At 59.7% G+C, this 18,297-nt stretch overlaps 1 protein-coding gene across 5 annotated transcripts in view; it reads right to left on the bottom strand.

Annotated features, from left to right (window-relative positions):
- Positions 1-244: 244 nt before the first annotated feature.
- SLC37A1 (solute carrier family 37 member 1) overlaps positions 245-18,297 on the bottom strand; it is a 59,165-nt gene continuing 41,112 nt past the window's right edge. For 4 of the 5 annotated variants that reach the window (XM_072969671.1, XM_072969666.1, XM_072969663.1 and 1 more), the window contains 10 exons: positions 18,154-18,285; positions 15,664-15,754; positions 13,953-14,015; positions 13,405-13,490; positions 12,304-12,352; positions 11,043-11,149; positions 10,206-10,284; positions 4,577-4,674; positions 693-757; positions 245-353 (listed from right to left, as the gene is read on the bottom strand). In XM_072969671.1, coding sequence (XP_072825772.1) covers positions 338-353; positions 693-757; positions 4,577-4,674; positions 10,206-10,284; positions 11,043-11,149; positions 12,304-12,352; positions 13,405-13,490; positions 13,953-14,015; positions 15,664-15,754; positions 18,154-18,285 — 786 coding nt within the window. In that variant the 3' untranslated portion in view covers positions 245-337. The remainder of the gene's footprint in view (positions 354-692; positions 758-4,576; positions 4,675-10,205; positions 10,285-11,042; positions 11,150-12,303; positions 12,353-13,404; positions 13,491-13,952; positions 14,016-15,663; positions 15,755-18,153; positions 18,286-18,297) is intronic. The other variant, XM_015239829.3, reaches the window with a different exon arrangement.

Here is an 18,297-nt window from a genome sequence, read left to right as displayed (position 1 = left end):
AACACCAGGGGGAGTGAGGCTCACCCGAGTGCCGCCCACCAGTCCGGCCGTGTCACCGGCTGTGGCAGAACTGCTGCCCGGGCGCCAGGGGCCCGCTCGTCGGGCTGCGGGGCGGCGCCGCACTGCTCACCGCCTTCCTCACCGCGGCCCTGAGCCCCGCGGCTCGGCTGAAATAGTACCAGCCGCTCCCGAGGTGGCTTTTGCGTCTTTTCCAGGTGAATGTGCAAAAGGCAAAGGTAAGTCATTCTTTTCAACAGAGGATCCTTTATTTGAAAACTTTTCCTTGAAAGACAGTTTGTGAAGGACGGGCCCAGCCTCCCTCCACGGGACTCGGTGGTCAGTGCTCCTTAAACCTGGAGGAAGAGCACAAGGCGGTGGCTGTCACTCAGCCCGCAGCCACGCGGGCGCAGGTGCCCACCAAGTGCCGGTTCCCGGGTCCTCCCACCCCCACAGCCTCCAGGGCACAGAGGGGAGGAGGGGACACAGGGCGGGGCAGGGCCAGGCTGGGCTGGCGGCGCTCCCTGTCTGAGGAGAACAAAGGAGGCAACTTCCCTCACGTGTTTTCACTCAGAGCTTGAGGAGAGACAGCCGGGGCCACAGCCAGCCCGGGCTCAGTGGGAGAGGAACACGGGGGAGGGAGCCGCCGTTGACAGGGGCCCCGGGGAGGCAGGCAGGTGAGGGGCAGGACTTACGGAACTTGGTCTCCAGTCGCCAGCCCTGGGCAGCTCAGCTCCTTGTGTATGAGGCGGATCAGGAACTGCGCCCGAACAGAGACGAGGCCCTGAGCGCCTGCCCTGCACCCGCGACGCCCACCCAGCTCGGCGCTCACGTTCACCATGTCTGCGGATCTCCCGGGCCGTGGGGGGTGCCCCTCAGAGGGGCCTCTTCTTCAGCACATCAAAGACCGAAACCCCAAAGCTGAGCGGTGGAGCCTCGCCCAGCCCCAGGGCCTGGTCCCCGAGCAGCACCCTGCTCACTAGGTCCCCTGCGTCACCCCCGGGGTCGTGCTCCCGGAAACAAGGCCGTCAGGACAGACTGCAGCCAGAATGACCTCTGTGTTCAAGTAATGTTTAAAATGAAACCAGTCCAATCATAAAATGTCCAAGCGGCAAAGAGACAGAGAGTAAGGACAAGGTGGCCCACAGTCGTGGTGACACATGGGAGCTGCCACGTGGCTCTGAAGGCCAGGCGAGCGCTCACCAGCCATCGGCACCAGGAGGCTGGAGGGCGGTCGTGGGAGCAGCTCTGTGTCACTGGGAAGCTCCTGGGAGAGCGCCCCCCCCGGCCTCGAGTAAGCCCAGAGCGGCCCTGCCTCCCCGTCGGGGAGCAGTCCTCCTCCCCTTCTGCTCCTTCCCATGCTGAGGGGCTGCGTGCAGACAGCGGGGAAGCATCGCCCGGTGTCACTGCAGCTGTGGACCTGGTCCTCCCCCGGCGCGGCCGCAGCCCCCAGAAGGGCTCCCCCATCGCGTGCAGAGCCTCGGGGCTCCCGAGGGAGGTCCGGCTCTGGTGGCCCCGATTCTTAGATAGCTGCAGGTACCCTCGGGCCCGAGGGAGCCCGGGGCCCGGAGAGGCCCAAGGCGGTGGGGCTGCCGAGCAGAGGTTTGAGGGGCCGCACAGCGCAGGCCTCAGCTCTGCAAGGCAGACACGAGTCCTTAGATGCGCGAGGCTCAGGGGGAGCTTGCCCTCGTGTGACGGACGCTGTCCAGAGAGCGGGTGCTTCTCCCGCGGGGAAGGCGCCGCCTGGCTGCGCGCGGGGCCCCTGCAGCCGCAGCCACAGCCCCAGTGCTGGTGGGGGCCTGTTCGCTGCTGTGAGCGGTGCTGGTGGGAGAGTCACGTTGCTTTAATCAGCTGACCACGCAGATGTGAACCTCCAGCTCAGCTGCCCGTACCGAGCTGCCGAGGCCAAGCTGAGCTGGTGTCCCCTCAACACAAGTTCCACCACGTGCAGTGAGTGACCAGCGCTCGCGGGGTGAGCCCATGGTTACAGGAGGCAGATCCCAGGAGGAGGGAAAAGAGGGAGGAAAAAGTGAGTGTTCCCTGAGGGCCTGGGGGACACTGAGAGGCAGCGACACCTCTGAAGGACCAACGTCTAAGACTTGACACAAGTGGCTGCCTGTGCGCAGCGCCGCCCAGGTGCCCCCATGGTGGGGGCTGCAGCCCGTGCTGACGTGAGCTGGAGGGGGCTGCGGACCGGAGGGCACGGCCCCTGGTGTGAGCACGCGCCCCGCTGCGCAGGCCTGACCCGCCGGCTTCACTGAGGTCCGCCTCGGACTTGGAAGGAGAGGAAACCGGTCAGGCGACCGTGAAGAGAGGGCGTGCCTGGGCTGCAAGGCTGAGAAGGCTTGTCCTCGCTGGCACTGGCGGGCCGCCTGCCGACCAGGTGACCTCGCCTCTCGTGGTGTGACTGGCTTCAGTCCCTCTCACCTGACCCAGCCAGTCTGAAGGCCTCCAAGTGACTGTCTGCCTGTTATACAGTTTTCCACTCTTTTCCTTTTGTCCCTTCTGATTCTGACATTTCATCATGTGTCCTGTAAACACCTGGAGCCGGGTCTTCGCAGCCGGTCCGTGGTCTGCTGGGACCGCGAGGCAGCCGGGCCACAGTCCTGCTGGGCCCGCCCCGTCACATCCGCCCGCCTCCTCCACGTGGCTCTCGTCCTCGGCTCTCTTCTCTTCTACTGTCGCTTCCGGCCCCGTCTCCCCAGCTTCCCCCTCTGGAGCCCCCCCGGACGGCGCTGGACCGGCTTCTCTGGGCCTCCGCTCTCCACCTGCTGCCTAGTGTTTCCTGTCTTCCTGTTTCTGGGCTGCACCCCGGATCGCTTCCTTATGTCCATCTCTCTCCAGCTCGGTCCTCTTTACTTCTTGCTCTTTTCTCATGAAGAGTTCAGTCGCTTCTCTGACATCTTCATTATGTTGGATGTGTTTATTTTTACGGCTCATCTGATAACCCTTTTACCTGCTGCTCTGGGGGTCGGGTTCTGTCTGCCACCCCATCACCACAGCCTGTTTCCTGCTCTTTCCTGACCTGGGGTGAGGCTGGGAGCTCATCCTTGGGGGCGCTGTCAGCTGTGGGACTCTGTGCAGCTGGGCTGAGGTTTGTCCCTCTCAAATGGTTTGGGATTTGCTTCTGCCTAAGACCCAGGTATAGCACCACTCCAGGATCAGTTTTACCCGATTTTGGTGCATGTCATGTAATATTTGCATAACGTAAGTTAGAAGTGAAAGCTCACTGTAGGCAGGGGAGGTCCCCCCGCCCCTAGTCTGGCGATCGGGCGAAGACCCTGGTTCCCCTCTGCACCACGTGCAGCGGCTCCGCGCCAGCGCACGCAGAGCCCCAGGGGCCTGCCTCGACGAGGAGGTGGGTCTGCTCCTGCGGCTCCCCGTCCTGCGCCAGCCCAGACCCCCGTCTCCTGCTCCCGGGCCCGCAGCACCCGGCCCCTCAGTTCCTGAGGCCGACCCCTCCCCGGCTGCTCCAGCATCAGCGTGGGGACTATTTCACGTTGCCTCTAGGTTTCTGGGTCCGGGGCCCACCCCTCCTTTCTTACAAGTCTGACTGTGTGTTACAAGGAAGGTTAACGTATGTGTTACCTGCTGCTCCTGAAACAGGAGCGTTTCTGTCTTTAAGCAGCCACCCTGACGGAGGTCTCACCGCTACCTAGTGCAGGTGACCGGGGACTTAACTGGGAAGCCGCTTTCAAAACCTAACAGGTCTGCACGCTGGGAGCTGGTGTTTGATTCTGTATGAAGTCGGGGGAGCTGCGTTGTAGGGCTGCCCGGACTATCGATACAAAACTTTCATTTAATTGATGGAGCTGTTATTTCCCAAGTCTTGACTCTCTGCCTGGGATCCAGGTTAGGTTTTCCCGGGGAAGAGAGAGGAGGCCTCACTTCAGGTCTGGGGCCCTGTGCGGGGTGACTGGTCAGGGCGAGGGCGTGGTGGCCGCTCTCTAGTGGCCACTGCGTGACTGTGCCATCAGCACCGGTCTTCTGCATCCGAGGGAAACCTCCCATCGTCTCACGCAGGAGGGATGGGAAGTAGGATCCAGAGGACGGAGGGGCCTGGTGCCACGTGGGCAGCCTCAGCCCCACCTCTCTCTCCCGGCCCCTGGGGCGTGGGCAGTCGGCTGCTCCCCCCGTGTGGCCGCTTGGGGACAGGAGGATGTGGGGGCAGGAGCAGCACTGTCTCGGAGGCCAGCTTCAGTGCGCTGTCCCCTTTAACTCCCACAGTCATCCCGTCACCGGGGCCAGCACTCTGCCCACTTGACACGTGGACGCTGTGGAACAGAGGGGCACTCGCACGGGACAGCCGACAGGCTCAGGGTCCCAGGCAGGGCACCCCCGCTTGTGGCCTTGCCACCAGGCTGCTGGGAACCGCAGGGCGGCAGGCTGACCTGCTGCTGCTTCGGACGTCTGTTTAGACCAGAAGGAGAAAGGGCCTTGGACCTCAAACATTTAGGGTCCCTGGGTGTGTGACAGGCCGGACTCCCTGAGCCCTGCAGGAGTCCGCGGGAGGGAGCGGTGGGGCAACAGCCACAGAGACACTCACGGGAGCCGCTTGCGCCGCCAGCGAGCTGCTTACCAGTAAGGCACAGGCGTCTGCGAACATCAGCATGTAGAACACGTTGCTCCATCCAGACGGCGAGATGAGCCCGGCCAGCAGCGGGCCCAGGGCTGCCCCTGCAGCGAGACAGACGACACGCGGCTCCTGGCGAGGAGGACTCTGGGACGTGGTCAGCCGAGACACCCAGGCCCGCAAACGCACAGCGGAGCGCCGCGCCTGACTCAAAACGCAAGAAACAAGCTAACCGGGACACCCGCGTTCTCAGCCATCAGACTGGTGAGGGGCGAAAAGCCTGGCACCTGGTGCCGGTGAGGGCAAAACTGGAACAGGGTTTTGGGAAGCCGATCTAAAAACTTGTCGACATTAAAATGTTCACCCTTTTGCTCCAACAATCCCATTAAAAATGGTTCTAAAGTAATCTGAATCTAACACACAGTCTTAGATATTCTCATGCTATAGAAATATTTAGTAAAATGTGAGTGAGGCTTGTAGATACTAATATTGTATCAACGTTAACTTCCTGCTTCTGACAGCTGTGCTGCGGTCACATCAGGACTTCCTTGTCTTCAGGGAACACACACTGAGTACACAGCTAATGGTAAGGGGCAGAATGTCTGCAACGTACTCTTACGTGGTTTGGGAAAAAATGCATGTGTATATTCATAGTATATGTGTGTGTGTGCGCGTGTGTGTGAGAGAGAGGGAGGCAGGGAAAGGGGGAGAAAGGGGGAATGATAAAACAAGTGGGAATTCTTTGTACTATTTTTGCAACCATTTTGTGAGTCTCAAATTATGTCAAAATGATGTCTTAAAAAAACTATAAAAACAAACGAAAGAAATGTTCCTCAAAATACCCAAAGACACCTGTTCAGGGATGTCTGTCGCAGCAGTGGGGCTGTTTTCCCACGAGGGACTGGAATGAGCCGTGGTGCACGTGCCGGGTGGGCCACTGGCAGTGAGAAGTGTGAAAATTCACGCCGAGTCACGCACCGAGGTCTCACCTCCGAGAGCAGGGCCAGCACGGCCCTTCCTGCTTGGGACGCACTAACGCTGTCCGCAGTGTTTACAAAGGGCACGTACTACTTTTATAATCTGAGAAGCATCTGCGTGTTTTTTTGTAATCACAGAAGGGCTCCCTGGTAAACACAGTAGACCGTTCACACGTGCTTAGCTCTACAGCCCCCGAACACCACAAAATGGACCATAACTGAATAAAAACTAAAACCTGCAGACAGAGAGCACCTGAGGGAAGGCACTGTTTGTGTGGATGAGATCTAAAGGGCACGACTGATGCACTCTGGCCCTCCTTGCCCAGGGCCAGGCTGCCCATGGCATGAGGCAGGGGAGGGTGGGCAGCAGAATGAAACAGATCTGGCCGAAAGCCTCTTATAATGAACTATGAGACGTGCCCCCACCCCCCGACCCCAGGGCCCTCCTCTACCACATCACTCCCCCAGGACCACCCCTCCCAGACCCCAGGAGCCCCCCTCCCCGACCCCAGGGGAGCAGAACCTTAGCTGTTGGGAGAGTCTGCACCAGAGGCTTTGGGCTCAGGGGTTCCGAGCTCGGTGCAGGATGGGCACGAGGCACCACCGAGCACGGGGAGAACAGGGAGGGACACCAGCTTCCACCAGGCAGCCCCTCCCATGACGGCAAGGATGCTGGCCGTTAGGTGCACACCACCCGTGGGTACTGGGGGGCTCCTCCTCCAGACCCGAGCCGGACCCCAGAGACATGCAACTGACATGCCTCCCATGCGGAAAAGGCTTCTAATAAGTGCTTAGCAGCTCAGTCTTAAATGCAAACATATGAGGGGATGGCTGAGATCCACCTGCGTCTGAGGAAAGCCTCAAGGTAAATGTGAACAATCTGGGAGGAGGGGGAACTGCAGAAAATGAACAAACTGGGGAGAAGAAAACTCCCAGCAAAGTGCAACAGCCCCAGAGAACTGACGGGAAACCAGGCTGAACCACGTGAGACTCCCGCTCCTGCATCCGAAATCCAGTCCAGCATCAGCAACTTCTCGTGACTCAGCCTCACACACACTGATCCCAGAAGAAAGAGCAGGATGTACTCAGAGCGCAGAGACACTAACGAGCATGAATGACGGCAGCTAAAACAAAAGGCTCAGTACGGAGGCTGGAAGGCGAAGCCAGGAGCATCTCTGAGAAAGCTCAGGAAAAGAACAAAGACTCAGGCAGGCAAGGAAAACAGAAAATTGAAGGATCAATTTTCCAGAAGACAAAAACAGGGAGGGAAACCTGTCAAAGAGAAGACAGGGCGCACGTCCCAGGGATGGAGGGCCTGTGTTCCCAGACGGGGCGGGCCCCCGGGTGCCCGGGGCGCAGGGACGAGGGGGAGCCGCAGAGGCAGAGAGGTGAGCCTGGGGGTCTCCCAGGGAAGAGAGCAGGGGCCAGAGGTCACAAGCGGAGGCCTGGCCGAGGATGACAGTGGGGCTCTCCGTGGTGGAGGTGGGAGCTGGATGACACTGGAATTTGGAAGAAAAAGGACTTTCAACCTAGAACTCTAGATCCAGACAGACTATCCACCAGGCGAGAGCTGAATCCAGACCCCTTCCCAGTGCTCCCCAGCGCTCACGGGCTATGTCCTGCAACCCACTACTCAGGAAGCCACGAGAAGACATTTCCCACCAAAGAGGAGTCGTGAACACGGGACCTGGCGAGGAGGGGTCCACTGCAGGGGGAGACGGAAGGGATCCACAAGCTGCGGTGTGACAGCAGCTCTGGGATGAGGGCCGCACAGCAGGTGAGAGTGAAGCCGGGCGGCACGTGGCTGCGGTGGACAGGAAGGGGCAGCTGTGACAGAAATGCCAACCAAAGGGCAGGTGAGGCATTCGATATTTTGGAGAAAAACAAAAATGTGCATGTTAAGGATGCGTAGTTAAGGTTTATTTCTTGGCTCTAGAGAGAGCGACATTAAAGAGCCAGGGTGGTGAAGGAGCCGACGGGCACGGAGTAGAGGCCGCACCTTCCTCACCAGGAGGACAACACGGAAGGTCAAGAAACGTGTGACCGTGCATGGAGGAGACGAGAGAGCACAGCCGGCAGTGACGGCTTCCAGAAAGAGGGGCTGGGGGGCGGGGGCGGGGGCGGGAATGCCATTCTGCATTATGGTAAGTTTTGACGTCTATCTGGTTTCTAAAGTTACGTTATGCTTTGCTTTGATAAAATGAAAATGAGCTTGAAGAAGTTCCGGGCTCTCTAACTGCTCTGCATAAACATGGAGCCAGCAAGCCCTGCGGCCGCGGAGGCGCGGCTCTAATCCCACGAAGGCGCCCAGCAGATAAACCTGTGTCACTGGGACCGGCTGGCCCTGGTGACTTGCGAGAGGGCACTGGCTTATTTACAGTTAGTCAAGCTTCGCCTCCATCGAAACCGGCATTTCCAATACTTAATAAACACGGCGGGCGAACTCCCCGGTGAACAGCAGCTTTGCGGGAACTGCGTGTGTTTCCACCTGAGCCCGGCTTTGCTTCCACCAGCTGGGCAGCGCTCCCGCAGAGAAACAGGCCGTTTCCCCGACGGCCGCCGGAGAGGTCAGAGGGGCTGAGCCGCCCGGCTTCCATGGGGGTGGAAGGTGCTGGGGGCCGTGCCCCCCCCCACCGGCTCGGGGCCTGCCCCGTTTACAGACGCAGGACACCCTGAGCCACGGACTTCTGCTTCCCTCTAGCTCTGAGAAAAGTATCAAGAAAAATGTGTTTTTTCCCCTAATTCATACTTTCCTTCATTTTAACCCCCACTCATCTGCTTTAAAATGCAATCAGGGCCGCCAGCCAAGCTCCAAATTTGCTTTAAGAAAAGGGTTTCTTAGCGGGAGCTGGACTGACCCACAGACAGGCCTGTGTGGGATAGAAGCAGAGAGAAATGTCCCTTCCAGAGCCCACGAGAACCGTGCTGGGCCCAGGGCTCCCCCTGCTGTGTGGCTTCCAGGCTGGGGAGAAACTTCTCGCTAATAGTGTGGCACCAGCAGGGACTGGGGTACCCGCCACCCCAGGTGGGCAGGCCTGTCCTGGCGAGCCGGGTGGGCACTGGGTCGCCCAGGGCCTCTGTGACCTGGGCCCTCACCCGGGAACCCAGTAGCTGGACAACAGACCAGCTGCCTGGCCTGTGGGCGAGTCCTGTGTCTCAGGGCTGCCAGGCAGTTCCCTTCTCACCCTCCTCCTGAGCATCTGCTCTGTCCCGGGCTCCCCCTTGGTGCTGAGAACACAGCAGAGAACAAAATCACTCCTGTCCTTGTGGGGCTTCCACTCAGCTGCAGGGAGAGAGGACAGCACAAGACAGACAGGAGGATGGTGCCTGGAGGACAGTGGACCAGAGGAGAGGCCCTGAGCCTGCGTGGGGAGCGTCCACGCACCCAAACGGGGTGGGTGAGGGGTCCCAGTGAGAGGCTGATACCTGGGTGAAGACTCTCTGTGGGTGGAGCCCCTCCCTCAGCACGAGGGTGGTGGGGGGAAGCGAGCTGAGGCCCGTGGGGACCAGGCTCGAGTTTCTGGGGAGCAGCCGGGAGGCCGGGTGGCGGTGGCAGGAGGAGAGCAGGGTTGGGGGGAGGACTTCAGTCCCAGCATCAGTCAGACAGCAGTGGGCGTCTAGAAGTGGACCGGGGCTGCTTCTACGCGGCTCGGATGATGGGCCTCGGGAAGACGGGACAGAGGCATCTCGTGGTGCAGAAGGAGAGCCTGAAGGCCGGCTCGGGGGGACCTGCGCCACAGACCCGCCGTCGTCTGGCAAGCGTTGGGTTTCCCTGCTCTGAGCTGCTCCAGACCCAGGGCCCTCCCCACCTGGCCTGCCTGCTCTCTCACTGCCTCCCTGCGTCAGGAGCCTGGGGCAGCGGGGACACACCAGCGTTCCACCCAAGAGCCTCCCGAGCAGCCGTGGGGGGCACAGCAGGCGGCCCCCCGAGCTTCAGGTCCCACGTCTCCAGAGAGGGGCCAGCACACAACACAGGGCCGGGCAGGCAGGGCTCATGCAGGCAGAGCCAAGCTGTCCCAGTGCACCTGCTCCTCAAGTGAGGCTGGGAACAGTCAAAGACGTTGCTGTCAGCCTTCAGACTCACTGATCAGCACAGGCTTGCTGGGTACCAGGTCCCGGCCGCCCAGCTCGGGGACGGGAAGAGGGTGAGATGTTCATTTCACCCCCTTTCTTTCCTCCAGAATATGCTACCGCGTCCCCTCCAAGACCCTTCAGGGGCTGGAAAGGTGGGCATCTTGTCTGCTTCAGGACCCAGCAGTTCACCTGTCATTCATGTTTGAGTAAGATGCTGTCCTCGTTGGAATGACAGTGACAAATAGTCAGTGTCTCAGCGGCCCGTGGGCCATAGTTTGCCAACCACTGGCTCAGATGAAAACCTGCGGACCATCCTTTCACACCAAGGAAAACCTATCCTTCTGGCCACACGCCCACTCCTCCTCTGGAGCCATCCGACCAAAGAGGACCAAAGTGCCACCTGCCTGTGTCCCCTGGGTTTCTACGTGCTTTTGATCTGCTTGTATTTTAAGAAGGCCAGCCGGTCCTAGAATGGCCAAAGCAACCATGACCCTGGGCATCCGTTAATGTGGACAATTAGGACGTGCTGACGCGGCCTCCCCTCCGACCACAGTTAACCTCTGAGGCTAAAAACCCCCACACACCTACAGACCCAGTCCCGTCAATGATGGCGGTCACGGTGGCCAGAGCGTGCGCGTTTCCTTTCAGGCTTTTGTGAGTCCCCTGGAGGAGAGAGAAAGCCAGTGTGAAACACGTCCCCGCAACATCAGAGTGAGAACTGACCTGTGTCTTCTACATGACGATTTACCCAAACTGCTTCGTAAAGCAAGGCGTGGGGTACTTCCGTCAGAAGATTCAAGCTCCACGCCATCCCAAACGTGCCAAGTTTCACGTGTTTTTAATATTTAAAAAAATGAACAGAAATACTTGTCCAAACATATTCCAGTTAAGAGAACTCTTAAAATTCTCCTCAATAAATCTTTACTCGGCACAGCCACCCTCTTCACGACGCAGAGATCAACGCAGAAACCACAAGGAGAGTGGGGCTCGCCGGGTCCCTGGCAGGGCCGGCGTGTGCGCCGGCGGCCATGGCTCTGCTGGGGATGCTCTCCGGCGGCTCTGCAGCGTCTAAAAATCAGCCCGCGAGGCGGTAAACGCCAGGGAGGAGGGGCGGGCGGCGGGGCCCAAGAAACCTGCTTACGGGGCGGAAGTTCTACGTGAAAAACCAGCAGGAGCTCTGGTTTTCAAAAAGCCACACAAATTAGGTGGAGGGAAAAACACAAACTGAGAACAATAAAAGGAAAAGCTGAATGAGGAAAAATAATGCCCAGGAGCCTAAAACTGTAAGAATAAACCAAAGCTTGTACGAGCGCTTGTGTGTGCATGGGCATATAGCATAAAATAGAGCACCCGGAAGAACCCCCTATGGTGGGTGAAGCGCCCCCACCCCTGTGCCCTGTAACCCCACGGGGCTGACATGCCGTGTGCGCTCCGCCTGGGCTGTGCGCGCTCACCAGGTCGGCGGAGACGGCGGTGGTGATGAGCGCATACGGCCCGCTGACCAGGGCCCCGCAGAGCAGCAGCATGGCTGTGGAGAACAGACCCGGGAGAGGGCGGTGGTTAGAAAGCACGACAGGGCCCCCGGGAGAGCCCCCGCAGTCTTAGCACCCCGCATCACACGTGGGTGCTGCCCTGAGTGGAAGGCGAGCAGGTGCCGGCCTACCCTCCTCGCCCACAGCGGTCACTGCTGGGGTGAGAGTCATAAACTGCTCCTTTAAACTTGCCCCGGGGTACGTTTTGTAAGTTCAATCACGCTTTCCCAGAGGTTCAGGCTATGTTCAGAGGAGCCGGTACCCTGTTTGCTGAATCTCAATGGGCAGCAGCTGTTGTCACAGAGAGGGAGCGAGAGCCCAGGGCACCGAGCACAGACGTGACCACAGGCGTGGCCAGGGGAGCGCCTGCTCCTTGTCATCCGGCGGCCCGGATGCTGACGCCAGCCACGGTCTCACCTGCAGCGGAACGGCTTCCTCTCTGCACTCACTGCTGCTCACGGCAGCCCCCAAGGGGGCCCCGGAGCCCCAGCGCGGCTGAGCTGTTCACGGGCGGGACAGCCCTGCCCGTTTCTGAGATGCGGTCTCCTAGACTCTGGCTCAGTCCCCCAGCCTTCCTCTGGTTCACATTCCTCTGTGCAGAAGATTCTGGACCCAAGGGTCATAGGAAACTCCAGGATCCTCTTGCACACACAAGCTGCCCCCTGTGTAACATTTAATGGGATCCCACACAGCCCCCTCTGATCCCCACTGCCGCCTTGTCAGAACAGAAGAAATGTTTACTAAGTGTCACAGCCATAATTTGATAGCACTGCTTGCAGGAAGTTAAAAATAGTCCTCCAGTGTGACACCCAGAATGGCGGCCGCCAGAGCCAGCTGAGAGGGCCGGCTCCCCGGGGCTCGGCAGGCTAGGGTGCAGCCCGCCTGCCGCCTGCTCCTCACCAGGGGCAGCCAGGGCGCATCACCGCCCCAGACCAGGGGCCTGCACTCTCCCACGCTTGCCCTTAAACCTGCCGACCGTCAGGCCTCAGGTCTGGGAGCAGGAGCCCCAAGGCCCCACCCGGAGGGCCTCGGCAAAGACGCCAGCTGCACTGTCCCAGCTGCACGCTTCTTGCTGAGTTTTGTGTCATTCCACAAAGCTGTGTGGGTGGAAAAATGCATGTGAAAGGAAGGAAAGGGCTCATAAACTCACCTACGGTGGCTTCCAGACCCATTTTGCTGATGGCGGAGAATACGTACAGCTGTGAATAGGGAAAAAGAGGGTAAAGACAACGGTTTACTACAAGTGGCTGAGAGATTGACCAGGAATCTCTATTTCTGAAAAGTGATTCTCGGGCAGCCAATCAGAGAGTGGACACCCTCCAAAAAGCAGGATGGCCAGGCCACCCCAGCAGGCTGTCTGAGGACAGGCGTCGCAGAGAGCTTGGCACACAGTCCCCAGCCTTGCCCCAGACAGGCAGGGTCGGATCGCCCACGATCTGGGGAGCTCTGGGGGCGCCTCCACGCCGAGGTCCCGGAGCGAGGCCTTGTTGGGGCCGCCCCCCTGAGCTCTGCGTCTCAAGAGTCTACCCGTCTCCTCCCAGGCCGGCAGACCCAAACAGCCGCGCCCGCTGAGGTGGGGCCCTGGTGGCAAAGGGGCCACGCCCAGCACGTCATCAGCCAAGGTTCTTTGAGTGTCTGTTCTGGGCAGTGTCCATGGCCCCAGGACAGCTGGAGACTAGGCTTTGTCTGGGGACAGTCAAGGCCCAGGGGAGTGGCAAACGGGCAAATAACTACAGTGCAAACAGATGAGCAGTCCTACGGCTTATGACACAGCTGCTGTGGGAACGGCCATGACTTGTGTTTTTCCACTTGATCCTCACAGTCGCACTGAGGTTTTTCAGATGAGGACACCGAGGCGCAGAGGGAGCTACTAAATACTTAAAATGTAGTGGATGGGCAGGGTTGGTGCTGCCTGGGGAGGGAGGGAAGACAGCAGGGATCCTAAAAAAACGTGCAGAAGCCTCTTGAGGGAGGGGAAGGGCGTCCCAAAGGGAACAGAGCACACGGGCACACGAGAAGCCAAGGGTGAGCGAGGGGCAGCGGGGTGCGTGGTGCGCGGTGGGCAGCGGGGAGGGGGAGGGGGGCCCAGCGTGGGGGGGCACTGAGCGCTGAGTGGGGCGCCGAGGCAATCACTGGTCTTGGAAACCAGAGCCAGGAGCGGAGCAGACGGGAGGGTCTGCCTGTGGGAGGACAAAGGGCTGCGTTTCCTCAGGCCCGGGGGTCCGACAAGGCAGTGGGAGGGCGGGCTCACCGTCGGGGCTGCGAGCAGCAGCATCAGGCCGCAGGTGGAGGCCCTTTTCTCCAGTCGATCTGAGATCACGCCCGCCAGGATCCCACCTACAAGGCAGAGGGAGGGCCCTGAGGGGCTTGCGTCCCCAGGGCAGGACCCCACAGAGCAGCAGCAGAACACGCCTCGCAGCAGCAGTGAGAAGAGTGACCTCCTGGCCGGGCCCTCTGCGCCCACATCAGAGTTGGCAGGGAGCGGCCTCCGCGGTGCTCGGCCTGGAACCGGCCTCGGTGGCCGTGGTCACATGACCCAGAGCCCCCCCCACCAAGTGAAAAACACGGGCGGTCTAGGGCTCAGGTTTCAGGCTGGCCCCAAGGCCCCGCGGCCTGGGAGGGTCCCAACCCTGACAGCCTGTTGCCTGCCAGGGGCTGCGGAGCACGGGGTCAAGGCCCAGGATGGGGGGGAGCCTCCCTCAGAGGCACAGCCCGGCGCCTCCCGGCACTAAGGCAGCTCACAGTCAGGGCCACAGGTGTTCACGCACCATCCACAGAGAACACAGGCAGTGAACTCACCGAAGATGCCGCCCACGTCAAACAAGGTGGAGAGCTCCCCGGCCTTCCTGACATCAAGGTGATCTATTAAAGTGACGATGGAGTGTCACCGAGGAAGTCACAGCAGTGCAAGACCCACACACAACATTCTGCTGTTCCGTAAGCATGCCTTCAGTCAGGCAACAGTTATTCGCTCAATGATCAGATGAGTATCAAATGATTATCAGATCAGGAGAGGAAAAAGGGGTCCGCCATGCGGGTGGACGCACAGAATGGAGGAGACCTAAACCCTCACCTGCAAAGCGAGGACTCAGTGGCTCAGCCTAACTGCCATCCCGCCTTCGGCTCAGTGTCCCTTCAAGGACAGCAGCAGGGAGGCGAGACAGGGCCGGTGGAGCCGGCCTTGGGGAGCAGCCTGGGGGCTGCAGGAGCGCCCCTTGACACAGAGCACAAGACCCCCAGAGTTTAGACCTGAAGGCACCAGGAGCTCCTCCTCCAGGTGAGAAAGCCCAGGTCTCACTGCGCAGCACAGGGGTCTCCCTGTCGGACTTCGCACGGGCCTGGGGCTTTCGGGGGATTCAAGGCGGCCAACGCCCGGGAGACGAGGTTTGGGAAGCATCTGGACCGTTCATCAGCCCAGCCCTTCCTAGCGTCCTGAATGGTGCACAGGGCAATCTGCTCTTTTCAAACAATCACTCAGACTGCAAATGCCAGTCACTTGTGACCTGAGTCCTGTGGTCACAGGAGCACAGTGCCAGCCCGTTGAGGGCCCACCTGTCTGCAGCACGGCAGCTCGCTGGCTGCAAGGAAGGGGTCGTGGGACAGGGAAGGAAGCTTGGAAACCCTGGGAGCTCCTTCCTGCCCCTCCCCTCCACGTCCCCACTACCACAGGACGGTCCCCTCACTGCCTCTCCAGCTTCCATCCCTGAGAAACTCAGCCCTCCCGCCTCAGGCTCCGTCCATCTCTGCTGGTCCTCATGCCCCTGCTGGGAACACGGGTCTGTCCTCTGGAACCCCCACACCCCAGTTCTCCTCTCTGTCACGTTCACTAGGGCCCGCACCTCCTGGGGACCCTGGTTTCTTTTCTTTCTCCTCACAAGCCCTGACTCCTGGGCCCAGAGGCTCCAGGCCCTCCCTGACCACCTGTCCCGGTCGCAGCGGCTGCGGCCCCCGCGCTCAGGGGCCTGTCCTCTTAGGAGCTGCCGCCCTTCCTCCTGTCTCCGCTGTGGGCATGCACGGTCCGGGGAGGGCACGTAACTCCCCAGCTGCTCTGCTCTGTCTTAACCTCCAGCTCCGGCCCCGGCAGGGCTTCGGAAGTGGAAGTTAAACTGTCAGCTCCCCCGAAGTTAGAGCTCCCCTCCAGCAGCAGGTTCCAGGTCAGACGGTTAGGCCCGTATTATCTCAGCTCCCCAGGGCCTCTGCCCTGCTCACCAGCTGCTCTGACCCAAAGTCGACGCAGCCTAAATTCAGACGCAGGCGCCCCAGACAGGGAGACCCCACGGAACTGGCAGCCACAGCCGGGACACGACAAGGTGATCATTACGGCAATGACACGTCCACACTTGAGTTCTTTCTGTCTATACGTTCCTACTCATCACGCAGTCTGACTCAAAAGTGTCTCCCGGGCATCAGGCTCGCGCTCCCTCCCAAGACTCAAGACCTGAGGATAAGGGGGCTCCGTCCGACGCAGTCACTGCGAACAGCCGCCGTCCTGCAGGCAGCAGGTACTCACCCACGTTTGTGATGTACAGCGGAAGCCAGAAGAGGAAAGTGTAGCTGACCAACTTTGCAAATAGCAAACACAGAGAGAACTCTATCACGCCCTGAAAGAAAGAGGGGGCCGGTGTTTACCCGAGTGTACTCGGCAGGTTTGCTGAAATATGCAGCAGAATTACGAAGCACTTCATTCTCCTAAAAACAGCCCCTCCAGATGCCTGGGTACCGCACCGCTGTGAAGGGCAACCTGCAATGGGAGGGACCGCACAGCCGACTGACGTAGCCTCTTACAGCACGTGACTGTTAACTGAAACCTCAAGTCTTCCCATCAGACCAGGATCCGTAAAAACCACTGATTTGACTCTCATACCGCAGGGCCCTGAAACAAGCCGAGGAAGTTCTCAAAGAGCGAGGCCGCACACAGCGCGCGGTCAGCTGGTTACCGCGTATTGAGTAGCTATGTCTTTTCCCCCTAAAACTGCAGTCACGCGAATTGCACAGACACCTGGAGACACAGCACAGGCACCCGACCATCTGGTACGACACACGGGCGACTGCCGCCTGCCTGGGACTGAGCAAACCTGTGGTGCTGGAGAAACACCCAGAGAGAGGAGTGTGGGTCCCGGTGAGGAACCTGGTCTGGAGTCACGGCTACTGTGAAACGTTCCTTTTCACCTCTGCTTTTAGAGAGACAGCAGCTCCACACAGCACTTGGCAGATGTGAGTGGCCCTCCAGGTGTGAGTGCAGAGTTGTGAACACACACCAAGTCTGGGCAGAGAACACAACGTGCAATTCGTGTGCATGCTCCATGTTCCGCAGTCGCCCCGGGTGCGGTGCGACGGCCCGTGCGCTTCCGCAGGCCTGCCATCGCGCTTGGTGTGCGGGTGACGACCCCACTGGACTCCATACAGCATGGAGTTCTCAGAGCAGCGTGAACAAGGGCACTGAGCCTGCATGACAGGCGAGGAGATGGGGGCCCAGAGTGGTCACCACACTTGCCAGGCAAACCCAGCTCGTGGTGGCAGGGCCAGGCCTGCTGCTGTCCCCAGTGCGCCCTACTTTTAGCAGCGGTATTTGAGGCTGCTGCACAGTAGGTGCAACATAAAAGTCACTAGCTGTTAGCAACATTTAAAAATAACCTTTCTTTTAGAAGCAGTATCTCCTCCAGGCCAGCCCACAGGGGTCTTTTTTAGGGACTCTGGGAGTCCAGGCCAGGCCTTCAATGTCCTCCTGTCTGGAGACCAGCTGCAGGGTCCCCGCAGGGCCAGTTTGGTCTGGGTGCTGGCGGCACTATCTGTTCTGAAGTGGAAGTTCTAAGTTCTTCCATTTGACTGATGTGGTTCTAAGGCTCTGGGCGCCCTGTTTACGTTTCCAGCCGCACACGGTCCCTAAGGAGCCCCCGGGTCAGTGTTCCCTCTGCCCTCCCAGCCTCTGAGGCCAGCATCGGGGAAGGTCCTGCCGGCATGAGAGCGACACCAGCTCCTCCGAACAGGGCAGACCCCCGAGCGTGGTGCAGGTGCGCCCCTCCTCCCATTCTGCTCCGGGCCCCCGCCTTCCCCGCACCCCCCCCCCCAGAACGCAGCTTTGAAGAGTCCTCTGCATGGCTCCCTAGGTTCTCTGCTGCGGGGGCCCATGGACGTCATACAAGAAAACCTGCAGCAAAGAAATCCCACCATTGCACAGCTCCCCCAACCTGGACCGGAACACTTTTCCCTCGATTTCCTTCACACCCTGATTATATGTATACCACGCACCCCCATCAGCCCAGAGTCGGGCCGGCTGCCTCCCCCAGACCAGCATGCCTGATTTTCAAACACAGAACAAGCCAGGTTTCGAGGACCATCAGCTCTCTGCATCCAGGCAGGCTCGTCTCCCTGGTCTCTGCACATCCCTTCACTCCTCCTGCCCTGCCGGCCCACAGGTCAATCAGACCAGGACTGTGCTCCTAAAAGCACTGTGGCAGGTTAAGAAAACCAAGGTGGGCCCACCCAAGCCAGAGAGCAGAAAGAGGGGCGGTGACTCCCCAGGGTTTCAGGGCAGGCCAGGGATGGGGGGCCCGGGGGTGGGGAGGATGGGGCCACAGGGGTGCAGGCCCAGTGGAGCCAGAATTTCTGGTGTTTCAAGTGAAGACAGGAAGGCCTGCTGTTTGTCTATGAAATTTGTGAATTTCTAAATGGAGACAACCAACTTCAAAATTATATATACGTGTTTAAGTCTATATATACGTGTGTATATACGTGTGTATATTTAAATACATATATACACATGTGTGTGCTGTGCGTGTATGTACATATTTCGTAGCTACTGGGAGGCAAAGGCGGCAGCCTTACACGGTCCCGAGCCGAGCTGTCTGCGGCTGCCGGTCCCTGCTGGCTCTGGGCCTCTAACTTACGGGTTATACAGTCACAGATTTCTTTTCCAAGCTTGATTGTCAGCAGGCCGGTTTGTCTTCATGGTAAGTACAAATGCCCCTTTTTGAAACCCCTCCCAGGCCCAGGTACTCACAGGGATTTTCAAGGCCCCAGTGAAGCTGATGGCGGCCATGCCGCCCCCGCCATCGGCCGGGAGAATGACCACGTGGTTCTGGTGGCCGGAGTGCTTTCCGTCCGACAGCAGTAAGCACTGCATCTCTGGGTCCTGGAGACAAAT

The sequence above is a fragment of the Vicugna pacos genome, chromosome 1 (assembly GCF_048564905.1).
Source record: "Vicugna pacos chromosome 1, VicPac4, whole genome shotgun sequence".
Classification (NCBI taxonomy): domain Eukaryota; kingdom Metazoa; phylum Chordata; class Mammalia; order Artiodactyla; family Camelidae; genus Vicugna; species Vicugna pacos.
The sequence above is the reverse complement of the archived record's forward strand: the minus strand, read 5'-3'. Positions and strand labels throughout refer to the sequence as shown.